We start from the raw sequence: 26,078 nt of genomic DNA on the forward strand, positions 1-26,078 counted from the left end.
AAGGGTATGTATCTGATGAATAGTTATTCTGCTTCAGAATCAAGAAATTAGTTATCAGCAAGAGCCAAAGAGTCTGGCTTGTGAAGGTGTTGAGTGTCCTTCCAAAGATCCATCTGTGAAGCAGAAGGTTGGATCCAGTGGGAGAGATGATTAACATAGGAGTTTATCAGACGGGAGGAATTTCTCTTAATTTCGAATGAAAAGAAAGTGGGGCCAGAACACATTCACGTGAATTCGCTAGTTCAGCGAATTTACATGAATTTGAATTGCGTTCAAACTGACTTCCCATTGCCCGAAAATAGCTTGCCATTGCCCGAAATTGCATGTGGTAGTCTATCATGCAATAATGTGAAACTCCATGATTGCGTTTGGATTGCAAATCTGGAGATAGTGTTTTAACCATTTTAGACAGTGTTACAGGTGTGAGATACCATCTGTGGATGGTTTTCAAAGTATTCTCTCACAGATGCTGAGTGGGATTTGTATGGGGGTGAAGACCAAATATGAGCCCATGCACTGTCTGAAATTGAGGTTTTCAATTCTCCTTGCCAAAATGAGTGCATACGTTGGCCTTTCTCATATGTATGTTCTTGGAGATGTTTGTAGATAACTGCTACCACCCCTTTAGTTCCCTCATGGCTTTCTTCAAGCACCAACTTAAAATTGAGTTTCAGTTATTTGCTATTTGGAGCTAGGCATGGAAGTACAAGCAGAATGCAAAAAAGGAAGTTGTTTTTAACAAGAAAAGAAAGAAGCTATAGAGGATATAAAATGAGGTAGGGATTATGTGGCTCTCTGCTGTATGGACTGCATCTCTGTTTTCCTGACTATTGGCTATGGTAAGACCCTCAGTCCAACAATATCTGGAAAACCACATTGTTGCCACTTCAATATAGGGTTGCCAGCCACAGATGCTGGTGAAACATCAGGAAGAAACTCTTCTAGAACATGGCCACATAGCTCAGAAAACCCACAAAAAACTATTCAAACATCCAGGGCCTGAAAATATTCAGAAAATATATAAATTCCAAAAACCAAACCTTGATTTTGCCATGTTACTGTGCCATTGTATTTAATGGGACTTGAGCATCGACAGATTTTGGTATCCATGGGTAGTCCTGGAACCAAACCTTTTTTGATACCAAGGGCCCACTGTACCTCTCTCTAATCTACATATCCAAGGATTCCACAGAATGGAACCATGGTTGTTAAAAGTGGGATCATAGTGCTTTTGTTGTGTAGTATAAAATAGCCCTGTGAATCAGTGCAATCTATCCAGGACAAAACAAAATACCTGAATTTGAGTATCATACTCTTAATGATTAGTAAGCCATGATCCAAGAGCCCCCAGAATTATGTACTGCTGTCAGATGTTGAAGAAATTCCACCAGCGGAAGCCTTCAGCAGGCTCTGCGAACAAAGAGTGTCAAGGGTCATGTTGTTAATTAATGCTTACAGAGAGCTGATTAAGAATTAGCTTTAATTGAATTAACTACATTTTGTAGGGCTTATAAGAGTGATCTACAACATTTTAAAAAAATAACTAAAAGAAAATGACCCCATCCCTGAGGTTTGTGTTGCTTTGTATATACAGATTCTGTATTTCACTCTGTTTGCAACAGCAGAGAATAGCAGTTTGATAAATGTTTTATTTTTTTAGTTGTTTAGTCTTCCTTCCTTCTGTTATGTATATGATAGAAAGAGCTTGATGGAAGTAAATTATAATTAATAGGAAAATGGCAAGTGATACTCATAAAAGGAAATATTTCTCCTGAATCTGTCTATGGGGAAGGGCAACTGCCTGCCATTTAAGTATCAGAAGCCAGCCAGCCAACCAAGAAGCAGAAAGTGTGTGAGTGTGTAAAGGAGGCAAGGTTTCCATTGCCCAAAAAGGTAGAGGGAAAGGACACTTAGCAAGGCAAACATTTATTTGCTGCACTTAGTTTTAATCAGTGTTGGATAACTGGCCTGAAGTCTCCCTCTCCCTAGTTATCCTCTTTCATGTTTGTAAATCTACCTCAGGTCAGACTTAGGTGTACAGAATTAAGAATTTTAAAAAATATATTTGATTAAAGTTATAGTTCTAAGGATGCCTAAAGCCCTTAAAGACACCAGATCCTGTCTGATCTTGGATGTTAAGCTGAGTCAGCCCTGGTTAGGACTTGGATGGGAGACTGCCAATGAATATTAGGTGATGCAGGCTATATTTCAGAGGAACGAACTAAAAACTACCTCTGAGTATTCCTAGCCTAATAAAACTCTATGAAATTCATGGGATTGCCATAATTCAGCAGCTGACTTGAAGACTCATGCACATACACATACAGTTCCAAGGGCTCCCCTCCCTCTGTCCCAGAAGTTTAATATCACAAGAATGACATACTTTAAAAGTAAGACTACTTTTTGGCTTTTTGTAAACAACTGAATCACTGCTTTTAGTTATGTTGAAAATTTCTAGTCTGTGTTGCAAAAATACTCTTTTTCCATCTGTCTCATTATCACTTCAATACTCCTGACAGAGGACAAGGTAGACTTTGTATGATGTTACAATACCCATAATTATAGACGTCACTAGAAGTTCAAATGACAAAAACTGAGAATATCCCTCATTAGGTTAGCATTGTAATGTGGTGATAACTAGAAAGATTACAAGTAATTTATTCATAACTGGTTACTTCCAAACTCTAGTGTGTCGTGGTGGCTGGACAGGTGTTTCAACAGGCCTTGCAGTCTTTCTGTATTGTGAATGCCTTTTTTATTATTTCATCACATTTCTTCCTGTGTCCCAGCAGTACATGTGATTTGATGCACAGTTCGCTGTTTGCATTGGGAAAGTAACAGGGGATACATGTAATGGGGAAAGAAATTATAAAGCTACTAAATTTGCCAAATGAGGACCTCATCTTAGTTAAGAGGCACTAAAGCATGATATTAATTTTCTAATTACTAAATATAAGATGATTCAGCATGCCAAACGCTATGCTTTTCATCGCATGGACGTAAATGAAGCTGCCATCAGAATAACATTTTGCTATTCATCCTTTTATTCAGACAGCACTAATTGCAGTTATTTTCTTTAAGTGTTTCTAAAAGTTTATTTATGCTGTTAGTAAGATGAGCAGCTGGAGTAATATTGGCTGCCAGGACTGTAGCCTTTTTGTAGAGGCACTTTAGTGTGGCAATAATGAAATATGAATATAAATTCAAATGAGATGAAACCTTAGTTTTCTTAACACGTATGTATGTTCATAGTCTCTCTTCTATATTCTCTCCTTTAGCAATATAGTATTGCCATTCTCATGTGACACACTGCACAAAATGTAGAAAGAATATTATTTTTGCTCTAGAAATTAGTTCATACTGCAGTATACTGGGTTACACTGAAGCTGCTATTTGTTTATGTTTTGGAATCACAGAACTATAAAGGATGAAATAACTATCTAGCTCTCATCAAGACTAGGATTGCCACCTATTCGTCCAGAATAAGGATGAGAAGCCTGTAGCCCTTCAGATGTTTTTGGCTTACAACTCCTATCAGGCTCAGTCAGCCAATAATAAGGGATTGCAGGAGCTCTCATCCCAAATATCTAGAGTGGTGCAGCCTGTGCTCTCCCCCACCCCCCACCCCCGGGCCACTTTTTGGTCTCCAGGGTTTTCTAGATCAAAGAAAGTTTTTGCAACAAAAAAATTAAAAGCTCCAGAGTGCCCAAAAATGATCAATAGAGGGCATTTCTATATGTTTGGAGCCCCCTGGGCCTCAGAAATCAAAATGAAATTTGATGAAATGCCCCATGTCCTTTAGGGGCACAGGATGGCCTGAAAACATGCCACCATGTCCCATAGAGGGTGTTTAGGGGGTATATATAAAAGAAATTGGCAGGAGCAGGTGCAGCCCCCTGGTCTTGCATATCCCTGATCTAGAGGTACCAGAGTTTCCAGATCCCTGGTCTATAAACAATTGAATAAGATAACAGCAAGGAAAGAATGTCTGCATCCTAGAAATTTGTACAAAGAAGTGATACAGTGCACATGCTGCAAGGAAACTAAAAAGCACACAAGCATGTACACACACGCACAAAACAGCCCAAGCAGTTTGACATATACAATAGAAGGGAAGGGTGTTCACTCCACCAACCCACTCCCAAATGATAGTTAATGAAGACTACGTACAACATGGAACCACCCATGCCCTGTTTTGACTATGCCACAGTCAGTGTTTTGATGGTTGTCTTGCCTTTCAGAATTCACAGACTGGCTCATTTTGCTCATGGAAGGACTCCTTGTACTTTCAGAATGTCCTTATGGGTTTCTTCCATAAGTAGAGAGTAAAACTGGCCTTCTGGGAACAAAATGAACTTCTCTAAGTGGAACCCATTTCATGAACCAAGGTTCGAAGTCTCTGGGATTCAGGACTGTGCTGAAAGCCCTGGTTGTGCAGTGGTTAAATGCCTGTACAGCAGCCATTCACTGACAAATCATAAGGTTGTGAATTCCATACCCGCCAGGGGCTTAGGCTTGACTCAAGCTTGTATCCTTCCAAGGTTGGTAAAATGAGTACCCAGCTTGTTGAGGGCAATTAGCTTACATAGTGTAAACTAGGGAGTGCTTAAGTCCACTGATAAGCAGTATAGAAATGTACTTGCTAGTGCTATGGCTATTGTTTGTATGACTGCAATAGGCATGCTGCTAAAGCATGAATGTGATGGCAGGATAGTAGGGCTTGTTCCATAGAAGTGTAGACTACACTTAGCCCTAAAACACATGGGCCAAAAAGAATGGTGTATGGGTGCTCCAGTGTTGTTCATGCAAAGGCCACAGCCTGACCCGGACCACTCACACAGTCCTGAACCAGGCCGCCAGAAGTAGCAGTTCCTATCCACTTCTTCTTAACCCAATTGTTTTCGGATGATGCAGGCTTGCGCAGCTTCCAGCTGTGTTCTGGACATGCATCATCTGAATGCTACACCTCGAATATGGCTGGAAGCCATGTCATTTGGCCTGTGTGTTTCGGGCCTTAGAGACTCACTTGTGATGTCTCCAGATCTGCCTAGTTTACAATAGTTCAGTTTAGGCTTTCTTACTTTCTGGGGAATGTATTCATGCTGCACAATTACTGTACAGCAGTTTGAATCCTATGTGAAGTCAAAGGCTTTCATGGCCGGCATCTATAGTTTTTTGTGGGTTTTTCGGGCTATGTGGCCATGTTCTAAAAGAGTTTCTTCCTGATGTTTCACCAGCATCTGTGGCTGGCATCTTCAGAGAGTTTGAATCCTGATTATTCTAGCAGCCTTGCTGAGGTAGAATGTTTCCACAGGAACTTTTCTGTTGAGATTTCTTATTTTCCATATGAAAAATGATACGATGGAAGGGCAGAGCTAGGCTTTCTCCTTTTTGCATGTTGAATCAGACCTAGTAAGGAATACCTCTGTCAAGGTGGTGTAGAAAGCCTTTGAATTAAGCATCTTGTTCTTTTGTTCCTATACAAGAAGAGATAGATGACCAGAGAAGAGGCATTATGCATCAGACGCTTTATTGAACCATCAGGATTCTCAGCTACTGTATGTCTGTTTACTTCTGTCTCAATGGCATATACTAATGTAGAAGAGAGACTGATATAATTCTGTGCAAAGGTGGAACAGTCCAAGTAGCCTGCCTTTGATCTACTGTCTAAGAACGCAGGGCTATGTTTAAGCTGAGGGTACCCTTTAAAGAATCTTTTAAGCAGGTCTGTGTTAAGGTGTAATCTAAAGGATTAATTAAAAAGCAAGCCCCATCAGTTCTGAGAGCTAATAGAAATTTAAGGGCAGAAGCAATAGATGTCAAATTTGTGGCTGGGGAAGGAACTGTGGAATTTCTGTTTCCAGTTCTCCTGAAAAACAATATAATTAAACAACAAAAAAAGAAAGCTATAGATGCAGCACTTGATGGTTTGGGTTTTAAATGGTATAGGAGCCTGAGGGAAGGCAGGACATTTATACATAGCTGCAGCCTACCAGTTAATGATTTTAATTGCCTTGTTACCTACTCAAGTGGAATAGTAAAGCCTTGTCAGATGGTGCATTTCTTCAGTAGTGCAGTCAATGTTCGTGCTATTTGTGATGTTAGTTTATGAGCCTTGTTCCCATACTGAATCAAATATTTCTTTTTAAAAATATTTTAACACTATAATAATAGCAAAATCTTGCCACTTATTGTAATGTTAACAGTAACAATAAGAGGCTTGAACACACAAAGATAAGAGATTCTTTTAAAATCCTTGGTGTTATTCCCCTGTACATTTTGTAATGGCCTCCATAGTTTTCTGATCTCTGTTTGTTATGCTTGTGGTGGATGTAGATGCACTAAACTGCATCATACACCCCCTCCCCAAAAAAAACACCTTAACACAAAATCTACATCCCCCAGCCTACTCAGCAACATTTATCAACAGCTGCTGACCAGAGGGCTCTTGCTCTGAAGACCTAATTTCACAGCAAAATATATCACAAGTGCATTTTTAGCATGCTGTCAAAAGTATTTGCATAAATCCTTAAACCAAACTCTGCTTGTAGAAAAAGAGAGAAGAAAATTCAAGTGGCCTTCTCTGTATAATATGTTGAGTTGGCAGAGATGAGGTTTGTACAATAATTTGTGGATTGTTACTGCCCTGAAGTAACCTGTGGCAGGTGTATTGAATTTTCCAAGCATACTAATGTCTTTCTTTTCTTTAATCCAGGGGAAATGTGATACTCCTCTTAGGGCACATTCACACTATCGTTTTTGAACCGAGTAGATCTGAGGAGATTCAGTGATGCAATACCGAATCAAAGTTCCCATTACATTTACCCCAATCGAATGGCAATTTAAACCTGTTCTTGTTCACATTACCATTTCTATGGATTTAAAATGGAGCCGCCATTTTGATTGTTCTTGGAGTTTTTGTTTAAAAACTGTCATTCAAATGATGTCACACTGTTTGGGGGACTCCCCCCCCCCCCGTCAGCCTCGGAGGATGGTGATGTCAAGCCCTTATGAAGAAACCTTGCCAAGAAACTCTGGGATACGTTAGACTTGGGGGGAGTCGCACTCTCTCAGCCTTGGAGGATGGCAATGGCAAGCCCCTCTGAAGAAACCTTGCCAAGTAACCTCGGGAGGGTAGGTTAGCTTTGAGGGAAGTCACACTCTCTCAGTCAAGAAACCCTCACAAGTTTGAATGCGGGTTATAAATAAAATGTGTGAGAGAGCTTTGTTTGTACCAGCTTGGGAGCAGAGTCTGTTGTGGTTTTATTTCTAAGGAAAGAGGAAAAAACTACCCCCACTGATAGGTTTTTTTTTTTAAAAAATGACAATCAAATCATGCACATCTTTGTCATACCGATGACGCCAGTATTTAAAGGTACTGTATAATGCAGCCATGCAATAGCAAAGATGTGCATAAGCTGTCAATTTTTTTTAAAGTACACTGTCTAATGGGATGTTCCCAGGAGAATCTCCTCCCTTGCTTTGGCTGGCAGAGAGAGAGCAAAGGGGTGGACATGATCCATCCCCTACACATTAATTCCTCCTTTCCTGTGCTCCGAATTGAATCAACAGCAGTTTCCCATAGGTGGCTAGTAAAAAAAGACAGGTTCTTTTGAAAAGACGCTGAAAATGCCTTGGTATGAAAAATACTAGGTTAAGGGGGATTTTTACCGGCCCCTTGGAATTCAGGTGGGGAAAACCTGGCACAAGTGTGAACTATCCCCTTTTAAACCAGTTTGCAAACTGGTTTATAACGTAGTGTGAATGGGCCCTTAGATAGCACATATATACAGTTACTGTGTGGGATATTGCTCCATCAAAACCCATGGCCATCTGTGTTACCACAAGCCGTGAGTGCCACCATTCATATTAGTGTTGCCACCTCCCTATTGTACCCCAGTTGTGCAATTTTCTACTTTAATGTTGAAATTTATGTTACACAAGTGCTGTCTTGATATTTTTAAATTAAACAGGGCCAAAAGTCAAGCCACCACCAACACGTTGGGAGATCAGGGGCCAGATTGTCAGACATCACTCTTCAGGCTTGTTTGCCTGACGTTGTTGCATTTCCTGACCCCATTGGCTGCCCAATCTCCTGTCAGTCCTGTCAGAAATTTAGGAAGAAGAAAAGCTGTTGATAGATGCTGGTCAATTGGATGTGTATCAAGTCCTCCATTGCAAAACTGCTTAAATGAATAAGTGCTTAGTAAATACTTGAAATACAGTATGTCCAGTGCTATACTGGAGCCAGGGCTCACAGGGCTGAAGATAGATGTCTGTTTAATTAGTAAGGATATTGACGTCTGTCGCCACTACTATCCCTGAACTCTCCTGTTCCCTCTCAGATGAGCTGAAGTCTCCACAGTAGCTGGAAGAGAAATAGATTTCCCAAGCAGTGAAGTGCTTTTATGATCTATTTATTTTGTAGCTGGGGTATAGCTTTACAAAACACCTATTCCTAATGGGGATAAGAACTGCTAAAAATTGTTGTACAGTCAGCCCTCCATATCCATAAATTCCTTATCCACAGATTCAACCAGCCACAGTTTGAAAATATTCCCAAAAAATATAAATTCCAAAAAGAAAACCTTGATTTTGTCGTTCTATATAAGGGACACCATTGTACTATGCCATTGTATTTAATGGGACTTGCACATGGACGAGTCTCGGAACCAAACCCCAACAGATTTGGTGGACGAGTCTCAGAACCAAACCCCAACGAGTCTTGGAACCAAACCCCAACAGATGCCAAGGCCCCACTGTAGATTGACACAGCCACATGTGCTTTCAGACTGTGGATGTGGCTATAGAGACTGCCCTGAGGCCCATTTACACTACAGGATTATAGTGCTATGATTCCACTTTACTTGCTGGTTCCAACCAATGGAATCCTGGGATTGACAGCACAGGGAGGGGCATTTGAAACTCTTAGCCAGAGCGATCCTCTGGTGCCGCTAACCAAACTACAAGCCCCAAAATTCAATAGGAGGCAGCTATAGCAATTAAAGTGAAATCATCATGCAGGGCCTGGTGAGGGCCTGAACTTCAAAATTTACACTACCACCCCTGGATACTTCCATTTATGTTGCACATGTATATGTGAACACTGGCAGCAGTGCTGTTCATTTGTAATTTCCACTGTAGATGTCTTTGCCCTGAAATGAAAAACTAGTAGCGTGTGTCCTGTTTAAGACAGTGGTGCTTAGTGAACTGTCCTATACATATTTAATCCTAAACAGATTATTTCTTCACTCATTCGTCTTCCTCTTAAACACTATGCTGGGGTGTCACTAGGGGTGTGTGGACTGCACCAGATGATACTTTAGTGGGCAGTGACCCCATTGCTCCCCAAACATCTGCCTTTTGGCAGAAACAGGCTGTAATGTTCACCTGCATCCCTTTAAAATGCTGAATGGATAGTGTGAGAGGGCTGAAACTTAATGGGAGGAGAAAGGAGAGCCCCAAAATTTTAACAAAACTGAATTTTAACCTTTAATTTTTTTAAAAAAAATTATTATTATTTATTATTTTGAAATTTTCATTAAAAGCACCACATCTTACCAAATTTTCACTTTAACCACATGAAATTATATACATATAAATATATTTTGGCTGTGCATAAGATAATATAATTGAAAGTTATAATTTTAATTTTCCTAGTTGTTTGTGTCACATTACATTCAGTGACACCCAGGAATTACAGTATATGAGTAACATTACCAAAAAAATTACTAAGGTGTCTCTATTGGGGGGGGGGTGACAGCATGAGTTGTTAACCTGGGTGACGCCAACCCTAGTGACACCACTCACATCATGTTGTGTTTCTCTTTGGGTTGTCAACATTCTATTTATTTTAAGAACAAATCCTTAGAGTACTTGTAATGCACAAAAATTGCTTTACGCAACTCCCTAATTCAGTGTGCCTGTTCTATCCGTCCTTCTCTCATTTGCTGGAGAGGTGATTTGCATGGTCACTTTTACATTGTCTATTCAGACATAATAATTATTATAACATAATAATAAGGGGTTGGGGTGGGGTGGGGCACAAGTATGTATTTGTACTTGTGTGTCCTGGTTCTTTTTTCTTTTCTTTTTTTTCAGAGTCACTAATTACAGCAAATGAGATTAGAAGTCATCTTTAATCCCTGAGACTTTTCTAAGGCTGTGTGGAAAAAATAGAAATAGAGTTAACTGTCACTAAGCTTGTCTTCTATTTCAAGAGAAGGCTTTATTATATAAATTGTATTAAATTATATAAATTGTAGCATTAAGAAAATGCCTACTGAGGCTGTTAAATGAACTGAGTAACATACCTGAGAAAAAAGTAAACTGCCTCTAAAGCAATTAAAAATGGAGACCTGGTACAGGCATAAAAAATTAACTAATATTTTGGAATCTGTGTATGGGTTTCCCTTATTCCCTTCTACCTTGTTTACACAGTATTTGCAAACATTCTTAACCATTGTTAACCATGCATCTAAATCTGCTTTGAAAAAATCAGGTATTGCCTTCTGAATGGTTTTGTCTATGAGAACAGAATATTGGGAAGGAAAGAGCATGTGATCCATGCAGCCTAGTCTTGATCGCTAAGCCAAAGTTAGTTATGTTATCTACTCAGGGATATGTGCCCTACACTGCTGGTGGAATTCCAGCAAATGCTATTTCAAAAACTGGGATCATGAAAATTTCAGAAAGCAAATGAACCTTACTATTGATGTTATCACATGGGGCAAAATTGGAAGTTTAAAGTGGGGCCAATGCAGGGTCATCCAGCGTTTAGGGACAAATTCATAATTGCTTTTCACATGACGCTGCAGGCAATCTGAAAAGAATCTAGGGTGAATGTGAAGTCAATCAGGAAATAAGTAAATTCGTAAAACCACCAGATTTACGTTTCCATTTTGCTTGCGAATTGACTCCCTTCATGTAATGCCAGCCGTGTGGAAAGCAAGCCTCAGATGACTTTGTACCTTGCTGGGAGGAGGGAGAACGCTCTGGTCCCTTAAAGGGATACACACACACACTTCCCTCTTTAGGCTCCCCAGCTGCTTTTCCTCCTCTAATTAAGGGCACAGCTGCTGGGAAAAGGCAGAGGGAGGACACTTTGGAAGTCTTCCTGGACAGGAGGGAGAAATGCCTTGGGAAAGGAGGGCATGGAATCAGACAGGCTTATGGACTCAGCCTCCTCCTTTCTCTCTCTCTCTCTCTCATGTGGGTGTGTCTGTCTTCGTGTGTAGTTTTAGGAGTTTGCAAAGGGCAGCCTCATTCTGTCTTTCTCTGAAATACCTCCTGGGGTTTCTGGCGCAAACAGGATCCCCCCGGATCCCCTCCCTAGAGCATGTGTGTGTTGTGCACTTGTGGAAATGACAGTTATGAGCATGCTCAGATAAAGTATTTATAAGCTTGCAATGGGGATTTGTTTGTCTCCTTTTAATAGCCAAATTTGCATTGGGCCCACTTTAATGTGCTTTTAACCCCTTGTTGTGCTCTGTGTATGATAAGCAATAGCAAATGGGATTGCTTTTCTGGGTTGCCACCACTTTTGGGATGGAAGCACATAGGTCGATGTGTGATAAAGTCCTATGTAGTACACCACAGGGAAGTGAATTCCAAAGAGGAGTGCAGGCTGATGAAATGATAGAAATGATGTCTCCTAAACTGCAGTGAGCCTTGGACATGGAGGCCCTGAGTTGACCATTAGATTCTTGATACAGTTTACAGGAAAAAGATGGGATGATCTGGTAGAAATGCACATACTATATACTTGTATTTTTTTTTCTTTTAAGGATTCACTCTGTGGCCTGTGCATCCCCTCCCCCTGACTACCATGAACTAAACTTATATTTTTTGAAATTCATCTGCAATGTGAATTCCTGATATTCAGAGCTATAGAGAATCAGTTTTTGATCCCAGAGAACTAGGGGAAATGGTGACTGCCTCTGAAGTAACCTATAGTTGAGAAGGTGTGTGTGTATAAATAATATAAATGTAAATAGAAGTACTTAATGTCCCAGCCTTTCTGTTTGAAAACTTCCAAGGCAGTTTACATGGATTTTTAAAACAAAGACAACAATAAAATCTATAAAATCAGTTAAAAACCAGCAAAATGACATGCAAAGTCTTGGCAAACAAAAGAATAAAAGCAAAACAAGTTAAGTTTCCCTTCAGCTCTCTCACATTACATATTTTATTTAGATTTCTTTTCCACCATACTGCAAACAGATTGTGAGAAATAAAGATATGTGTATTTCCCTTATTCTTCCCCATTTTGCTCTGGAACTGAGTTTTAGAAATTATTTTTTAAAAGTGACTAATCTGTTTATTTCAAGGCCAAATATTGATCAGACTGGACTTTATGGCACCCTAGATGAGATAATTGGGTGTACAGAATGGTCTTACCTCCAACACTTCCCTCTGTCCCTTCTGTCTCCCACTTAGCTGCTCTTATGGATATCAGTATCTTTGGGGTAATGTACTTTAGACATACTAGCCTATACAAAAATACTTCATATGCCAGAAAGAGAGAGAAGAGATCTTTTCCATTTGGACAGCAACCATGTAAGACAGGTTAGGGACCAGTTTTCAGAAGCTCATGAATTGGAGGGGAGGGTGGTATGGAAGTTTTTGAGGTTGTGAGTGTGTTTGATACTGGGAAAAGTCAAGACACCTTTTTTTTTTTAATTCCCTCTGGTTTGAATTAAAATTGGAACTGAAAAAAAGTCAGAGATTTGGTTTGCCTTGAATTTTGAGCTCAGTATTCTGAGCCAAAAACTAGGAATTTTGGCATCATTTCTGCTGACCAGAGTACTACCTTTTCCTCTCATTTTAATCCCCTCAGGTGCGCTGGAGGATGACAATGAATAACCTGCTAAGGACTTCTGACAGAGCATCTTGACTTTAGTAGGAGTTTGATAGTTTGGCCTAAATCCAGTTGTTAATCCCACTAAAGTAGACCATTGATTCATAGGAATTTTGGTAAATCAGCATACACAGCTTAGATTCAATGGTTCTCTTCAGGTACAAGACTAACAGTTGGATTTACACCTTCACCTCCTACATCTGAGCATGCTTTTTATGGCTCAGAGACATAATTATATGATGGAACCATATGAAATTACGAATGAATTCAGGCTAATCTGAACACATGTACTGTAAAAGAAAAGAGATGGGGGCGAGATGCTTCTATTACAGTTGCTCTCAAGTGTATGTGTATCACTATGTAGAATGCATTCTGTATAGCCATTTTGATGTGCATAGAGATCTTTTATCTCCTTTCACACAATGGCTCCTCAGAATTGAGGTCATTGCATTCAAAGTGGGTATTCAGTAAAGAGATGTGACTAAGGAGACTCAAGGGCAAGCTCTTTGACATACTGGTTCTGAGGGGATACAAGAGGCTTGGGATGCTAGATTCAAAGGCATGTATGAGTCAAAATGCAGCTCTGCCTTATGTAGGTTCTTAACAAATTATCACCCGTTGAATATACATTTTTAAAACTGCCATTTCACTTCCCTCATAAATGCTGCACGATGTTATTGTATCCATTATGCATTCTCTTGGTTCTACTGTCATTGTAGTTTACTTAAAAGTGGCTCCCAGAAGGAGGCTGGAAACCCCGTTACCAACAGGCACAGAAAAAAGTGTGTAAATGTAAAATATGCAGCTTTTAAACCTTCATCTTTTAAGTGTGCAATATTTATAACCACTTTACAGTCCCTGAATATCTGCTTTCTTGTCACAGCGAATTAAATACAAGCAGTTCCTAAGACAGTGTGATGGTGGAACCACAATAAAGGGCAAATCAATATTTAGACAGCTTCAGGCTACTGAGATTCTGCCGACTTCCACACTTGCCAGCAAGCCTTGCTCACATTCATCATGAAAGTTACAGTTTTATGTACTTGAAACATTAGTGCTGATCTGAAATGCTTCTAAGTCTTCTCCCTGAGGGCATCTCTTAAATTTGCAAGTATGCATGTTACAGTGTTCAAAATACAGCATTGCTACCCCAGTGTCTGTTGTAAATTAGTGCTCTGTTGTTAACTGATACACAAATTTTGTGAGAACAAATGATCCCTACCAATTCAGTGCTCTTATCTCTCTCCACTTGTGAGGTGTTTTTCCCACCTTCATGGATTTTTTGTCATGTGTTTTTAAGAGCAAGCAGCTGTCTCCAATAGGATGTCACCAACTGCAAAGGAGTTCTGCACGCCATATCCTCTGGAGGAAGACATCAGTAGTAGATGTCTGGAATGCTGCAGTTTCATGGGGCCTGAAAGTCTTGACTCAGCTTGAGAGGAAAAATGTACTGTGGATTGTTCTCAGTCAGTGAATTTTCTTTTATTTTGCCTAGATCACATCTAAAGGAGCATGGGTTAAAATGTATTGCTAGAGTGACTCTACTTGTTTTACAGTTCTCCCACCTAGTGGTTGTGGTATGTAACTGCCATAACTTGATTTGATGGTTCTATGGAGTCTGTAACCTGGGCCAAATTCAGAAAGGAGCAGTGACCAATTCTCTTTATTTGAAGCAGTTGGAAGAGCAAACTGAGCTGGATTTCATAGGGCCCATACAGACAGGCCAAAATAAAGCTGCTTCGGGTCACTTTGGAGATATGCTGTTTAAATGACACACACATCTTAAGAGGCCAGAAACTGCGGCAGAGCTGTGCTCCAGTCCTGTGGTTTTGGCGCGGCTTCTGGCCTCTTAGGATGCATGCATCATTTAAACAGCATACCTCCAAAGTGATCTGAAGCAGATTTATTTTGCCTCGTCTGTACGGGCTCATAGTCTCCTAAATTACTTATCTACTTTCAGAATTATCTAACAAGTGGTTGTTATTGCAAGTAATTAAAAGTGATTTTTTTTTGTCAAGCAGTAGTCAGTTATTCAGGCCTGCAATGGAAAAAAAAACCTTTTTTCAATATTGTACCAGTTTCTAATGTATTTTGGGGTGCTGAATTTAAAATATATATATAAACATGTCATAGTACAGTTCTTTCACAAATTTGAAATTTTTAACAATCCAGTTTTTACTCAGCCCTTGTTAAATGTGGACACTGATGTTCCAGTGCAATTTCTTTAAGTGCTTTTGAATGGATTTTGTGTTTCATATCAGCAAATTAAAGTGTTTTGAATGTCTGTTGGAAGACGTTGATCTTTTTCTTATTTTTTGCAGGATGAGGTTATTCAGTCAATAACAACACACAAATGTCACAGCGAGTTGTGAAAACTTGCTATATGTGATCAAGCAAATCTGAAGTCTTTTTATTTAGGACACCAAACTTCTATAAAATCAGCATATGTTTTTTAAAAAGATCTTATGACCCTCAATTTTTCAGACCTGTTTTGCCCTACACTGTGTTCTCCTAACAAGTATTCTACTTGTGTAATAATAACAGATTTAATTACCACCCTGAATTCTGCATTTCAAAATTGTTAGAAATCACAACAGAAATGAGTTGATGAGGCTTTAATATAATTGGTGACTTTTACTTCCTGGATGTGAGGGGGACTTCTGTCTCTCGCTGGGAGCCCTGAATCTCCAAAGCAGATGGGTGAACTCATGGGGCTACAAAGGGGGGGGGATCCATTCTTCTGGCAGATAGCTTTCTACTGATGGATGGACCAACAGGGATCCCACTCTGTAGTGCTACTGCAGAAATGACAGCATCTATGTATTTGCAAAATGTCAACTAATTTAAGAGACTGCAAGCATGTTTGAATAAGAAAAGTAAAAGTGAAGTACATTAATAGTAAGAAATAGACAAATGCAGTCGACCTATTGGGTAAATCTCTATAACCCAGATCTCTGTCCTCTAAGATTATTAAGTGAGAACTAGTGTCCATCCTAGAGAACTGTGATCTAGTCCCTACTTGAATATTTCTCCTATATTGGTTAACATTCAAGATTTTGTATTCTTCCTCTTTCTGTCTCTCTTGAGCAGGGGTAGGCAACCTTTTTGAGCCGGGGGCCGGGTTGCTGTCCCTCAGACAACTGGGGGGCCAAAGCCAAAAAAATTAATATTTTTTTAAAAAATTTAAATATATAAATAAACCAGGACAAATGTAGGACAAAATTTTCAAATGGAAGACACTTTTTTAAAAAAAAAATGGAGGACATGCGAAAAAATTTGCTGATTTTTTAAAAAATGTTAATATAAATGCATGTTTCTGAGGCTTCTATAGACAATTGCCCCCTAAAGGCCCCAGCTGCAATCGGTGGCAGGACCGGGCTGGGGCCGGTCCCAAGGCCTCGCCGGGCCGCATCCGGCCCACGGGCCGCAGGTTGCCTACTCCTGCTCTTGAGTTTCATATTCCATTTCATTTTAGATGGTGGAATACCTCATGGTTGGGGTGGACTGCATGAAAGCATGTGGACTACAACTGATGACAGATCAGAAGTGGGGGTAGGGAGAGGGTCTAAGAGTGGATCCAAGCAGCCAGAAGCCATTATAATATATCACAAGAAGAAACTGTTTTCTGTAATTCCAGCTACATGGCTGAGCCTTGCACTGAAATCTGGGGAAGAAGATTGTGTTAATGTTGCACTTATTTATGTAGTTAGAAGCCACAGTTGGCTCCACCATGTTCTTATAGAACCTATGAAATATAATTTATTTTGACAAGTGGCTACTGTTTTGCTCTTGGGTTAGAGCAATTGCAGGATGGTAACATGCACAGTTACATGAATCTCTCATAACTTTTGCTTTTCTTTCTCTCTTTTCCTTAATAGACTAACTTTCACATATTTTCCCCAATATCCCTACCTTATTATGAATGCTGTTTTAATATTCATAGTGTCCATATAGTAGGGACTTTGATCTAATGAAATCCTATACAAATGTTTATCCAATTCATTTGAAAACTTCTACAGCAGCTTTTTTCCAAACTGTTATCCCCTCTAGATATATTGGACTACAACTCTCACCATCCTTAGACATCATAGGAATGCAGTTCAGCAGAACTGGAGGGAACCAACGTGGAGGACACTACTGCAGACCTTTTAAGCCAAAGAAAGGATTTAGTTACTGTCATAGTTTATTATAATTGCAGAGTAAACTCAGCCTAGATTATAGATATATTGTGAAATTGGTGGGATTATTCACCCATTGAAAACTAGCAGCATCCATAAGTTTATTAAACATCTGTTACTTGATTGAATGCCATTTGGCAAGTGCCAAGGACGTCATCATTTTCTGACTCATTTGTTGGAAGTAATGTTTAGATCATTCTATAATATGAAGATTGTGAACAGCAATAGAGCAGGCAGCATTAATTATTGGAGGCAGCTTCACTGCTGACTTAATGAAAGATTAACTTGTACAGTGTGGTATTTATGGACATTAGAGCTGTCAGGTTATCTAACTACAGTTGAGGGGCTTGGGACAATAGCAGTGCTGATGGTAATGCTGTCAATTTCCATGTTTTTTTGTTGTTTTTTGCAGGTCACTGCCAGGGGATTTGGTCCATTGTTACAGTTTGCCTACACTGCTAAGTTGTTACTCAGCAGAGAAAACATACAAGAGGTCATCCACTGTGCAGAATTCCTGCGCATGCACAACCTGGAGGATTCCTGCTTCAGTTTTCTTCAGACGCAACTATTGAACAATGAAGATGGCCTGTTCCTGTGCAAGAAGGATAGCACCTGTCAGCGGATGCATGAAGATGAGAACTCTGAAGGAGAAGAGGAAGAGACGATGGAGTCAGAGACTTCCAAAATATCTTGTCCAAGAGAGAGGATGCACCCAGAGCCCTTTAACTTTGAAGCTGCCACTTTGGGAGCTGAGAAGGAGGAGGGGATGCTGCCCAACTCTGACATATTGAATGATGGCAAGGACAGTCCAGATAAAGAAACAGTAACACGGTACCCCAGATATAAGAAATACCAGCTGGCTTGTACCAAGAATGTCTACAACACATCACACATTAGTACCTCAGGTTTCGCAAGCACATTCAGTGAAGAAAGTTCTGGTGATGGCCTCAAACCAGAGCTTGCAGTAGGGCAAATTAAAAGTGAGCCTAGAAGTGACGAGAATGATGAAGAGAACATCACGCTTTGCCTCTCTGGAGATGAGCCTGACATCAGGGATAAGGAGGAGGATGTTGAAATGGACCGAAAACAGCAAAGTCCCATGGGCCCAGACAGGTCCAAAAGTGGTTCCTCTGCTTCTTGCCTAAGGTCTTTCTTCAACCGAACAAAAAACATAGACTTAATTGGCTTCCCCAGTACTTCCCAGCAGCACTTTGCCAGGAGTCCAGCATGCCCTTTCGACAAGGGGACAACTCAGGGTGACCACAAAACTGATTATGTCAATTTTGGAGGGAACTACGGACTCTCCCAAGCTGTTCAGAAGGATGCTTCCAATTTTGCAGTGGAATCGCCTCTCAGGGGTCCTGGCTTTGTTGAAGGTCTTTGTAAGCAGGAGGGTGAGGTGGACAGGAGGAGTGTTATTTTTTCTTCAAATGTTTGTGACCAAGTAAATACTTCGGTGCATTCATATTCTGGCATGAGCAGCTTAGACAAAGATCTCAGTGAGACTGTGCCAAAAGGTCTGTGGGCTGGAAGTAGCCAATCTCTCCCCAGCTGCCAGACCTATTCTCACATTGGACAGGCAGCTGATCACCTCCCAGGCCGGATGCGGCCTAACACCAGCTGCCCAGTGCCAATTAAAGTTTGCCCACGCTCTCCTCCCCTGGAAACCAGAACCAGAACCTCCAGCTCATGTTCCTCCTACTCTTACGCAGAGGATGGCAGTGGTGATTCTCCCTGTAGCCTCCCTCTGTGTGAGTTTTCATCTTCCCCTCGATTCTCGGCAGCTGAGCATCAGGAGCCGACCATGACGGGAGATGGAATGTACAACCAAGTCAGACCCCAGATAAAATGTGAGCCATCCTATGGAACAAACTCTAGCGATGAGTCTGGATCGTTCTCTGAAGCAGACAGTGAGTCATGTCCTGTGCAAGACAGAGGACATGAGGTAGGGATTTGTGACAAGTACACCTGTTAACACTAATTGTGACCCATTCAGCAAGCCCATTGTTACCTTAAATGGCCTCCTTTGTATAGAAAGAGCAGAGAAAAGCCCATTTTATCCCATCTGCTGTTTGCTGTCAGGCTAATTGGGGGGGAGGGGTTTACAGAAAATATGTGTGGGGCAGTGTGGTGCCATCATATAAAAGATTCAAGAGAAAAAGGACTTAAATTGCTCAATGTTCTAGCTGTGGTTGAAAGATTGGGAGTGCCCCATTGGCATTTGTATGCTTTTTTTTTCACACACCCTATCTCCTTTCATGCATGGAGATTTCCCCCTCCCTTTCAGTACTGAAACTACTGTGGTTAGCATTAGGTCATCTCTCCCAGTATTTTTGTTAATTAAAACTAGCCTAGGGCCTAAGCACTCTAAAGACACTAGATCCTGCCTGATCTTTGAAAGCTAAGCAGGGTCAGTCCTGGTTAGTACTTGGATGGGAGACTGCCAACAAATACCAGGTGCCATAGGCTATATTTCAGAAGAAAAAACTGTTAAAGCCACCCCACCTCTGAGGATTCTTTGTCTAAGACCCTATGAAATCTGTGAGGGCCCCATAAGTCAACAGGTGACTTGAGCACACATACAATTAGCATAGACCACAGTTTAGAGACCTTATTTTAACTACATGTTGCAAACTGCAGTTCTGTGTTAATTGTGTTTTGGAAAAAGGCAGGTACAAATGTCATATGTAATGAGCTCCAGAACTGAATGAGAGAGGGAAATGTCCATGCAAAAGGAAAGATGGAGGCAAAAAGCAGTAGCAAATCTGACCATGGTTAAATTGATTATTATTGGTGCTTGGAAAAGCTCCTTTTTAGACTACTTTTCTAGAATCTGGGCATTGTAGTCCCAAAAAATAACTCCCAAGCTCTGTTTGTGACCATCATTGGGTTTTGGTTAAACTGTGCCTGATTTTGTGTGGTATTTTTAGTGAAAAGGTCATCTAGAGGAAAAAGGGAAAGGATAGAGAGTATAAAAAGCAAAAAGAGAGATCCATGTTTGCATAGCACAACCACAACAAGAATCTGGATCCCTGGAGAGTTAATCTATACCTTATCAGCCCATGCGATCTTGAATCCCATCTCTTTCCTAGCCCAAAGCCATATGACCTTCCAACAGTTAACTGATTGTGCTTCTCATCAGTAATACTACTGCTGCAGTAGCAGCATTCAGTTTTTAAAAAACACCCTCATACTGGCACTAATAAGCAAACATCTCACAGGAAAGGGGACCAGCTAGGATCCAAAAGGAAAGCTACAAGGTCCGCACAGATATGCATGCAGACTTTTAGCCAATCCACTCTCTTTCTTATTAGTGAGAAACAAGGTCTTTCCAGACAGTGAACTGTTGAATAAATACTTGTTAAATAATGTACTTGTTACTTGTCCATTGTGTGGGACATTAAAATGGCCTCCTCTGAAGAAAATTTCAGAATACTGCATCTTCTGGTGCTCTATCTGCAGTACATTGTTACTAGTGGGGAAAATGTGGCGCTTTCCTCCGTGTGGTCATTCTGTAATAGAGTAACGTGTGTTTAAAAAATGTATCAATGGGACGTCTTTTACTTAGTAGCCAGGATCCAAAGAACTGCACTATAGTTACAAAAGGAACCTCTGTGCTTTTGGAACAACAGAACCTCCCTACCTTTCCCTTCTTATAGCAAATTATCTTCAAAAATGAAAAAATACTCTTTTCTGAACAGCTTGATTTTTTTTTAAGTGGAAATATTTTAGCTGACAATGCTACTGGGTTGAGAGTGGTACTTATTTCTGAGTAGATTGCTGAGGGATGTGTTCCAGCCCTCTACATATTTAACAAGGAGTAAATCCCACTGACTTTAATGGGATATTTTTGAATAGACATAGGACTGCACTATAAGACCTTCTTGTCCTGCCATTTAGTAGTATTCATCCAGCCCTTTTCTTCCCCCACCCCCTATAAATCTAAAATTGGAGTGAAATAGACTGATCAAAAAGAGTGGATTGAGGTTGCCCTGGCTCCGCTTGCTCCGGCGCCACAGCAACTTCATGTGTGCAGCCGCAATCTGGCCCATCACCGCTGTTCCCAACCAGCCTCTGAAAAGGAGCAGGGTTTTTCCACTCCTTTCAAGCTGACTCTTCCGGGTTGGGGTGGCATCAGGGCAGCTTCAGGCTGTTTTCAGGGCATGCATCGTCTAAATACCACGCCGCACTCAACATAGCCCAACAGCAGAATCTTTGGGCCATTAAGATTCTTTTTTTCTGAACTATTTCCTCCCCTTTTCCATGCTTAGGTGCATATATTTCATTTATGAGCAGATTGTTCCTTCTCCAATGCACTTTACAAATAGACATATTAAAAAAAAATGGATTAAATCCCAGAGTAGTAGTCCCTGGTGGGAGGACAGTGCCTTGATGCTCATTTCTGAGCACATTGGCCCTGTGTGAATTGGCATAATTTAAAACAGGTGAAAGGTTTTATTTTTGCTTCTGACTTCCCCACACCCCCATCCATTTCAGCTGAGTAAACCCTATGTAGAGATACATTATTAAAATATAAAATGTAAGCTATACCAGTATGTAAAGTATGCAACCGGCTGGAAACTGGAAAAGTATTTTTAATGTCTTTGGGCCTGAACAGACAGGCCAAAATAAAGCTGCTTCGGGTCACTTTGGAGGTAAGCTGTTTAAATGACACATGCGTCCTAAGAGGCTGAAAGCCATGCCAAAGCCATGGTCCAGTCCTAAGGATTGGAGCGCATCTTTGGCGCAGTGTCTGAACTCTTAAGATGCATGTGCCATTTAAACAGCATACCTCCAAAGTGACCCGAAGCAGCTTTATTTTGGCTTGTCTGTTCGGGCCTTTGTTAGCTAAGTTGTTTACCAATCAGAAGAAGAATTAAGATAACTTTTTTCATAGTTGTGTTTTTTTTTAATGGAATGAAAGGTACAGAAAGACATCGGGCTGTTTCAGTTCATTTAAGTTGTATGGCCAAAGATTTTCCTTCAAATGAGGTAAATACGAGGCAAATAGGAGAGCCAGCATAATGCAGTGGTTTGAGTGTTGCACTGTGACTCTGGAGACCAGGGTTTGAATCCCTGCTTGGCTGTGGAAACCTACTAACCTGGGGTAAGTCATGCTCTCTCAGGGTGCATCTGCACTGTAGAAATAATGCAGTTTGATACCACTTTAAGTGCCGTAGCTCCATCTTATGGAATTCTGAGACTGGTAATTTTACAAGGTCTTTATTTTAGTCTTTTCTGCCACAAAATTCTGGTGCCTCACAAAACTATAAATCCCTGCCATCTGTGAGATCGAGCTATAGGAGTTAAAGATGTGTCAAACTGCATTATTTCTACCATGTAGGTGCCGCAAAATATTAGTTCGGGGGGGGAGGGGTTGTCTTTGCCTTCCTGAGTCTCAGAGGAAGGTAGAGGCCCTCTGAACTAATCTTTTGGAAGAAAGGTGGGATATAATACCATAAATAAATAAATAAAATTGTGCCAATAGTAGCTGGTGATATATTTGCCTTAGGGGTCACCATAAGTCAGAAATGACTTGAAGGCACACAACAAAAACTGGCATATAGTCAGAATCAGATTCACCTCAGGCAGCCAAATGTGAAAATATTAAAGAGTAGAACATTGTTCATTACATCATTTGCATTTTTTAAAATCTCTGTGTGTTGTGAGGGTTGGGTGGGGAGACTTTGCCTCAGGCCCCAAACTATTTTTGACAGGTGATATGTATTGCTTAGCAGAGTTAGCAAGTTAATATACATATTTTTCTTCTTTCTATTTGTTCCACTCAGTCATCAAATGGAAAACAAAATGAAGAGTAAGAGTTGAATGCAGAAAAGGATATATGTTTTAAGCTTTCAGTGAAACCATTCAACCACAGTATTGTAGAAAATACTGAAAATGCTGTACTCTTTGAGAAGGAACTGTTACTTTGTACATTGACTTAGAATAGGAATTCATCCTTGTTCGGTGTAAGCTGCTTCTCCCCAAAACCCTTTTCTCAAATACTTTTGGAGGGGGTAGGTTTTTTTAAAAAAGTGGCTTAGTGTTTGTCTTTTTATGATATACTTCCTGGACCACCATGGGTAACATCTAAACCTAACGCAGTTTAAAGGCAAAGATATAGAGAATATTAAAGAAAGGCAGAAAGCATTAGTAGATTGTTTTCCAAGAACTGTTACTATCTAGAGGAATCTCATTCCTCTTGCCTTTCATTTTATATTTAAGAGTTTCTTCTTAACTGAGGCTGGTAAGTTCCTTTTCAAAAGAGCTCTTTCTCCAAGGCAGTGTTGTAAAACAATTTAGGCAGCCTTGGAGAATGTGGAAGACCAAGTATGAGCTCTTGAATGACAGTCTGAAAGTGTTTTTGTCCAATTGGATTACACATAACCATCCGTGTATATGCTGTCATATACAGAGCCGTAGAATAACCCAGTTAATACCAGAAGAGCTATGCTAATCTAAACCTGTCATTAATGTTTAAGACTGGGGTATGAAATGTCTGGCCCTTGAAATGTTACTGAACTGCATCTCCCAGCAGCTCTAGCCAGTGTGGTCAGTAGTAAGGAATGCTGGGTGTTACTGTTTAACAACATCTGGAAGGCCACACAATTTCCAATCCTGATTTAGGGAAAACAGTAATGTATGAACACTGCTTAATATTAGGCCTCATTCCCACTTACTGAAAGATCCAAATCTCGATCCGGCTCTGCTTCGCTATGCCAAATCAATTCCAAAAGGTGCCTCATCCACGTATGAATGGGGACCTTTTGGAATCGCTGTTTTTTGTCATGGACCTTCATCCCCACCTGCTCCCTGGCCCGCCCATGGCCCCTCTCCCGGCCTCTGTGCTCCCTCCCCCTGGCCCGCCCATGGCCCCTTCTGCACTTGCCTTGGCTCCTTCCCCGGTTGGGTCTGAAGTTGAGAGAGTGTGACTTGCCCAAGAATCACTGACCTACATCTGCAAAAAAAATTTGCACATGGATCTGCCTACATGCGCAACCTTTTTATATTTTCATTTTGGACTTTTGGCAGTGAAGCCAATTAATGGAACATGAAGCTACTGAAAACACCTAAATGCAGGATTTGACCTGGGACAAGGTTGGAGGGGGGGCAATATAGATAGACTAACGTTGGTTGCAATTTGAAATATATTAGGGATTTTTGATTGAGAATCCAAACCAGCTTCAGCTCCATCTTTGATCTGCTTTCTTAACGGTGGAATATGTTAGCTCTGGCATAAATGACTCTTGGAAGACTCTTCCTTCCTGGCCTGCAGTAATGGTATAATAGTGAAGTACTCTGCAGTGTTTTGCATACTACTATCTCAGCCAAGTGGCACCATGAGAAGAAAAGCAACTGATAATAATTTAGGGGATGTTGCAAAGCTTGTACCAACCCCATAGCTTTATCCCGATCAGTGGGAGGGCTGTAATTCCTCTGCAAAATACAAAGAAAATGTGCTTTATATCATAGTGGGAATGAGCCCTCTGTCTACTGAGCATGCTTAGTCCACTGGAGAAGTAGAAGTTTCTGATTTTCTTTTGTGGGACATGGAGAGTACATTTGTAAACCTTGAGGTTCTTCTAATTTAGCTGAACCCCCCATTGCATTTGTGGTGCCCTTTTGATTACATAAATATCTGCAGTTGGGAAATGAATTCAGCATTAGTAGGAGTGAGATATTTAGTGGATGCAGACATTACTGGTTTGAAACATTCACTGAGTTTTGGACAGCTTAGGCAAGTCCTTTGAAGCTTTTGTGTTCTGTGTATGTTTACATGCGTCACTGGTATATGGAATCTATGTTTGAAGAGGTTAAGGGAAGCTAAGATACTAAGGAAGAGGCTAAGGATACAGAACCTCCCAATTAGCACATATACACCCATGTCTAATTTCACCTTGATCTCCCGTCACTTAAATAAATGAAATCAGTCCATGCATTAGCTTTTAATCCATGAGCAATGATACCATTCAAGAGAGCATAGTCTGGGGACTGCCAGCAACCTGGCTCACAGCCATAGTCTCCTTATTTTCTCTCTCTTACTTTATTTCTCAACCTCATTTCTTATCACAGCTTGTTTTCCTTACATGGGAGATGAGAAACATGGCTCTCTAGATGATGTGGGGCAACTCATAATATCCCTCACTGTTGTTCTGGCTAGGGCTGATGGAAGATTCAGTTGAATAACATTTGTAGGGTCACAGGTTCCTTCTGGAAAGGCCTTATACATGTTATAGCTCAAGTTTTAATTCAGTGGTTGTCAACTTTGTGCCTCCAGATGTTTTTTTACTTCAACCTAGTCGTAGCCAACATGGCCACTGATGAGGAATTCTGGGAATTGTCCAAAAACTGAGAACCCACAAGTTGGGAGCCATTACTGTATTGGAAAACCTAATGTTCCATTTTTATAACAAAATTTATAACAATCAGGGATTTGTCCTCCCATCTCAGATGCTAACACAAACAAATGATACTGTTAGCACCTTATCATATGTTTAAAGTTACTGTAGTCTTTTGGGAGGTCAGACACACACACACACACACACACACATCATGTTCTAAGTCACAAGTGGAAAATGTGTGGATCTCCAGATCTTGAACTGCAAGTCCTAGCATCCCTTAGGCAGCATAGCCAATGGCACAGAATGCCGGAGTTGGACTTCAACACCATCTGCAGGGGCGCATGTTTCCCACTACTGACTGAGGTGTTAAGTTTATAGTTCAGAGGAACATCATCTTATCATTATCAGTAGTTAGCCGTCTGCAAGCCAAATAGTCCACATCACCATATCTGAGGTCAGCTTTTGTGTATTTACACAAAGCACTGTTTCATTTGGCAGCTTTTCCTTTGTTTTTCATGCAACACAAACTGACCTGTAAGGTTATATGTTTTGATATGGTGCCATTGTTGAGCTTCACGGTGGTTCATGAGAGTGAACCTTTGGGTTGCCCTATCATTGAATTGATTAGGTTTTACCCAGATTTTAGCTATGCCACCTGGTAACCAACCATTTGCACCATTAGCCAGCCTTTCCTAGGTT

General features: G+C 40.6%; 1 protein-coding gene across 5 annotated transcripts in view; it reads left to right on the forward strand.

Annotated features, from left to right (window-relative positions):
- The window catches only part of BACH2 (BTB domain and CNC homolog 2), a 235,152-nt gene that overhangs the window by 196,264 nt on the left and 12,810 nt on the right, over positions 1–26,078 (forward strand). For all 5 annotated transcript variants that reach the window (XM_042464408.1, XM_042464394.1, XM_042464402.1 and 2 more), the window contains one exon: positions 17,450–18,982. In XM_042464408.1, the coding sequence (XP_042320342.1) occupies positions 17,450–18,982 (1,533 nt within the window). The remainder of the gene's footprint in view (positions 1–17,449; positions 18,983–26,078) is intronic.

This window comes from Sceloporus undulatus, chromosome 1, assembly GCF_019175285.1.
Source record: "Sceloporus undulatus isolate JIND9_A2432 ecotype Alabama chromosome 1, SceUnd_v1.1, whole genome shotgun sequence".
Classification (NCBI taxonomy): Eukaryota; Metazoa; Chordata; class Lepidosauria; order Squamata; family Phrynosomatidae; genus Sceloporus; species Sceloporus undulatus.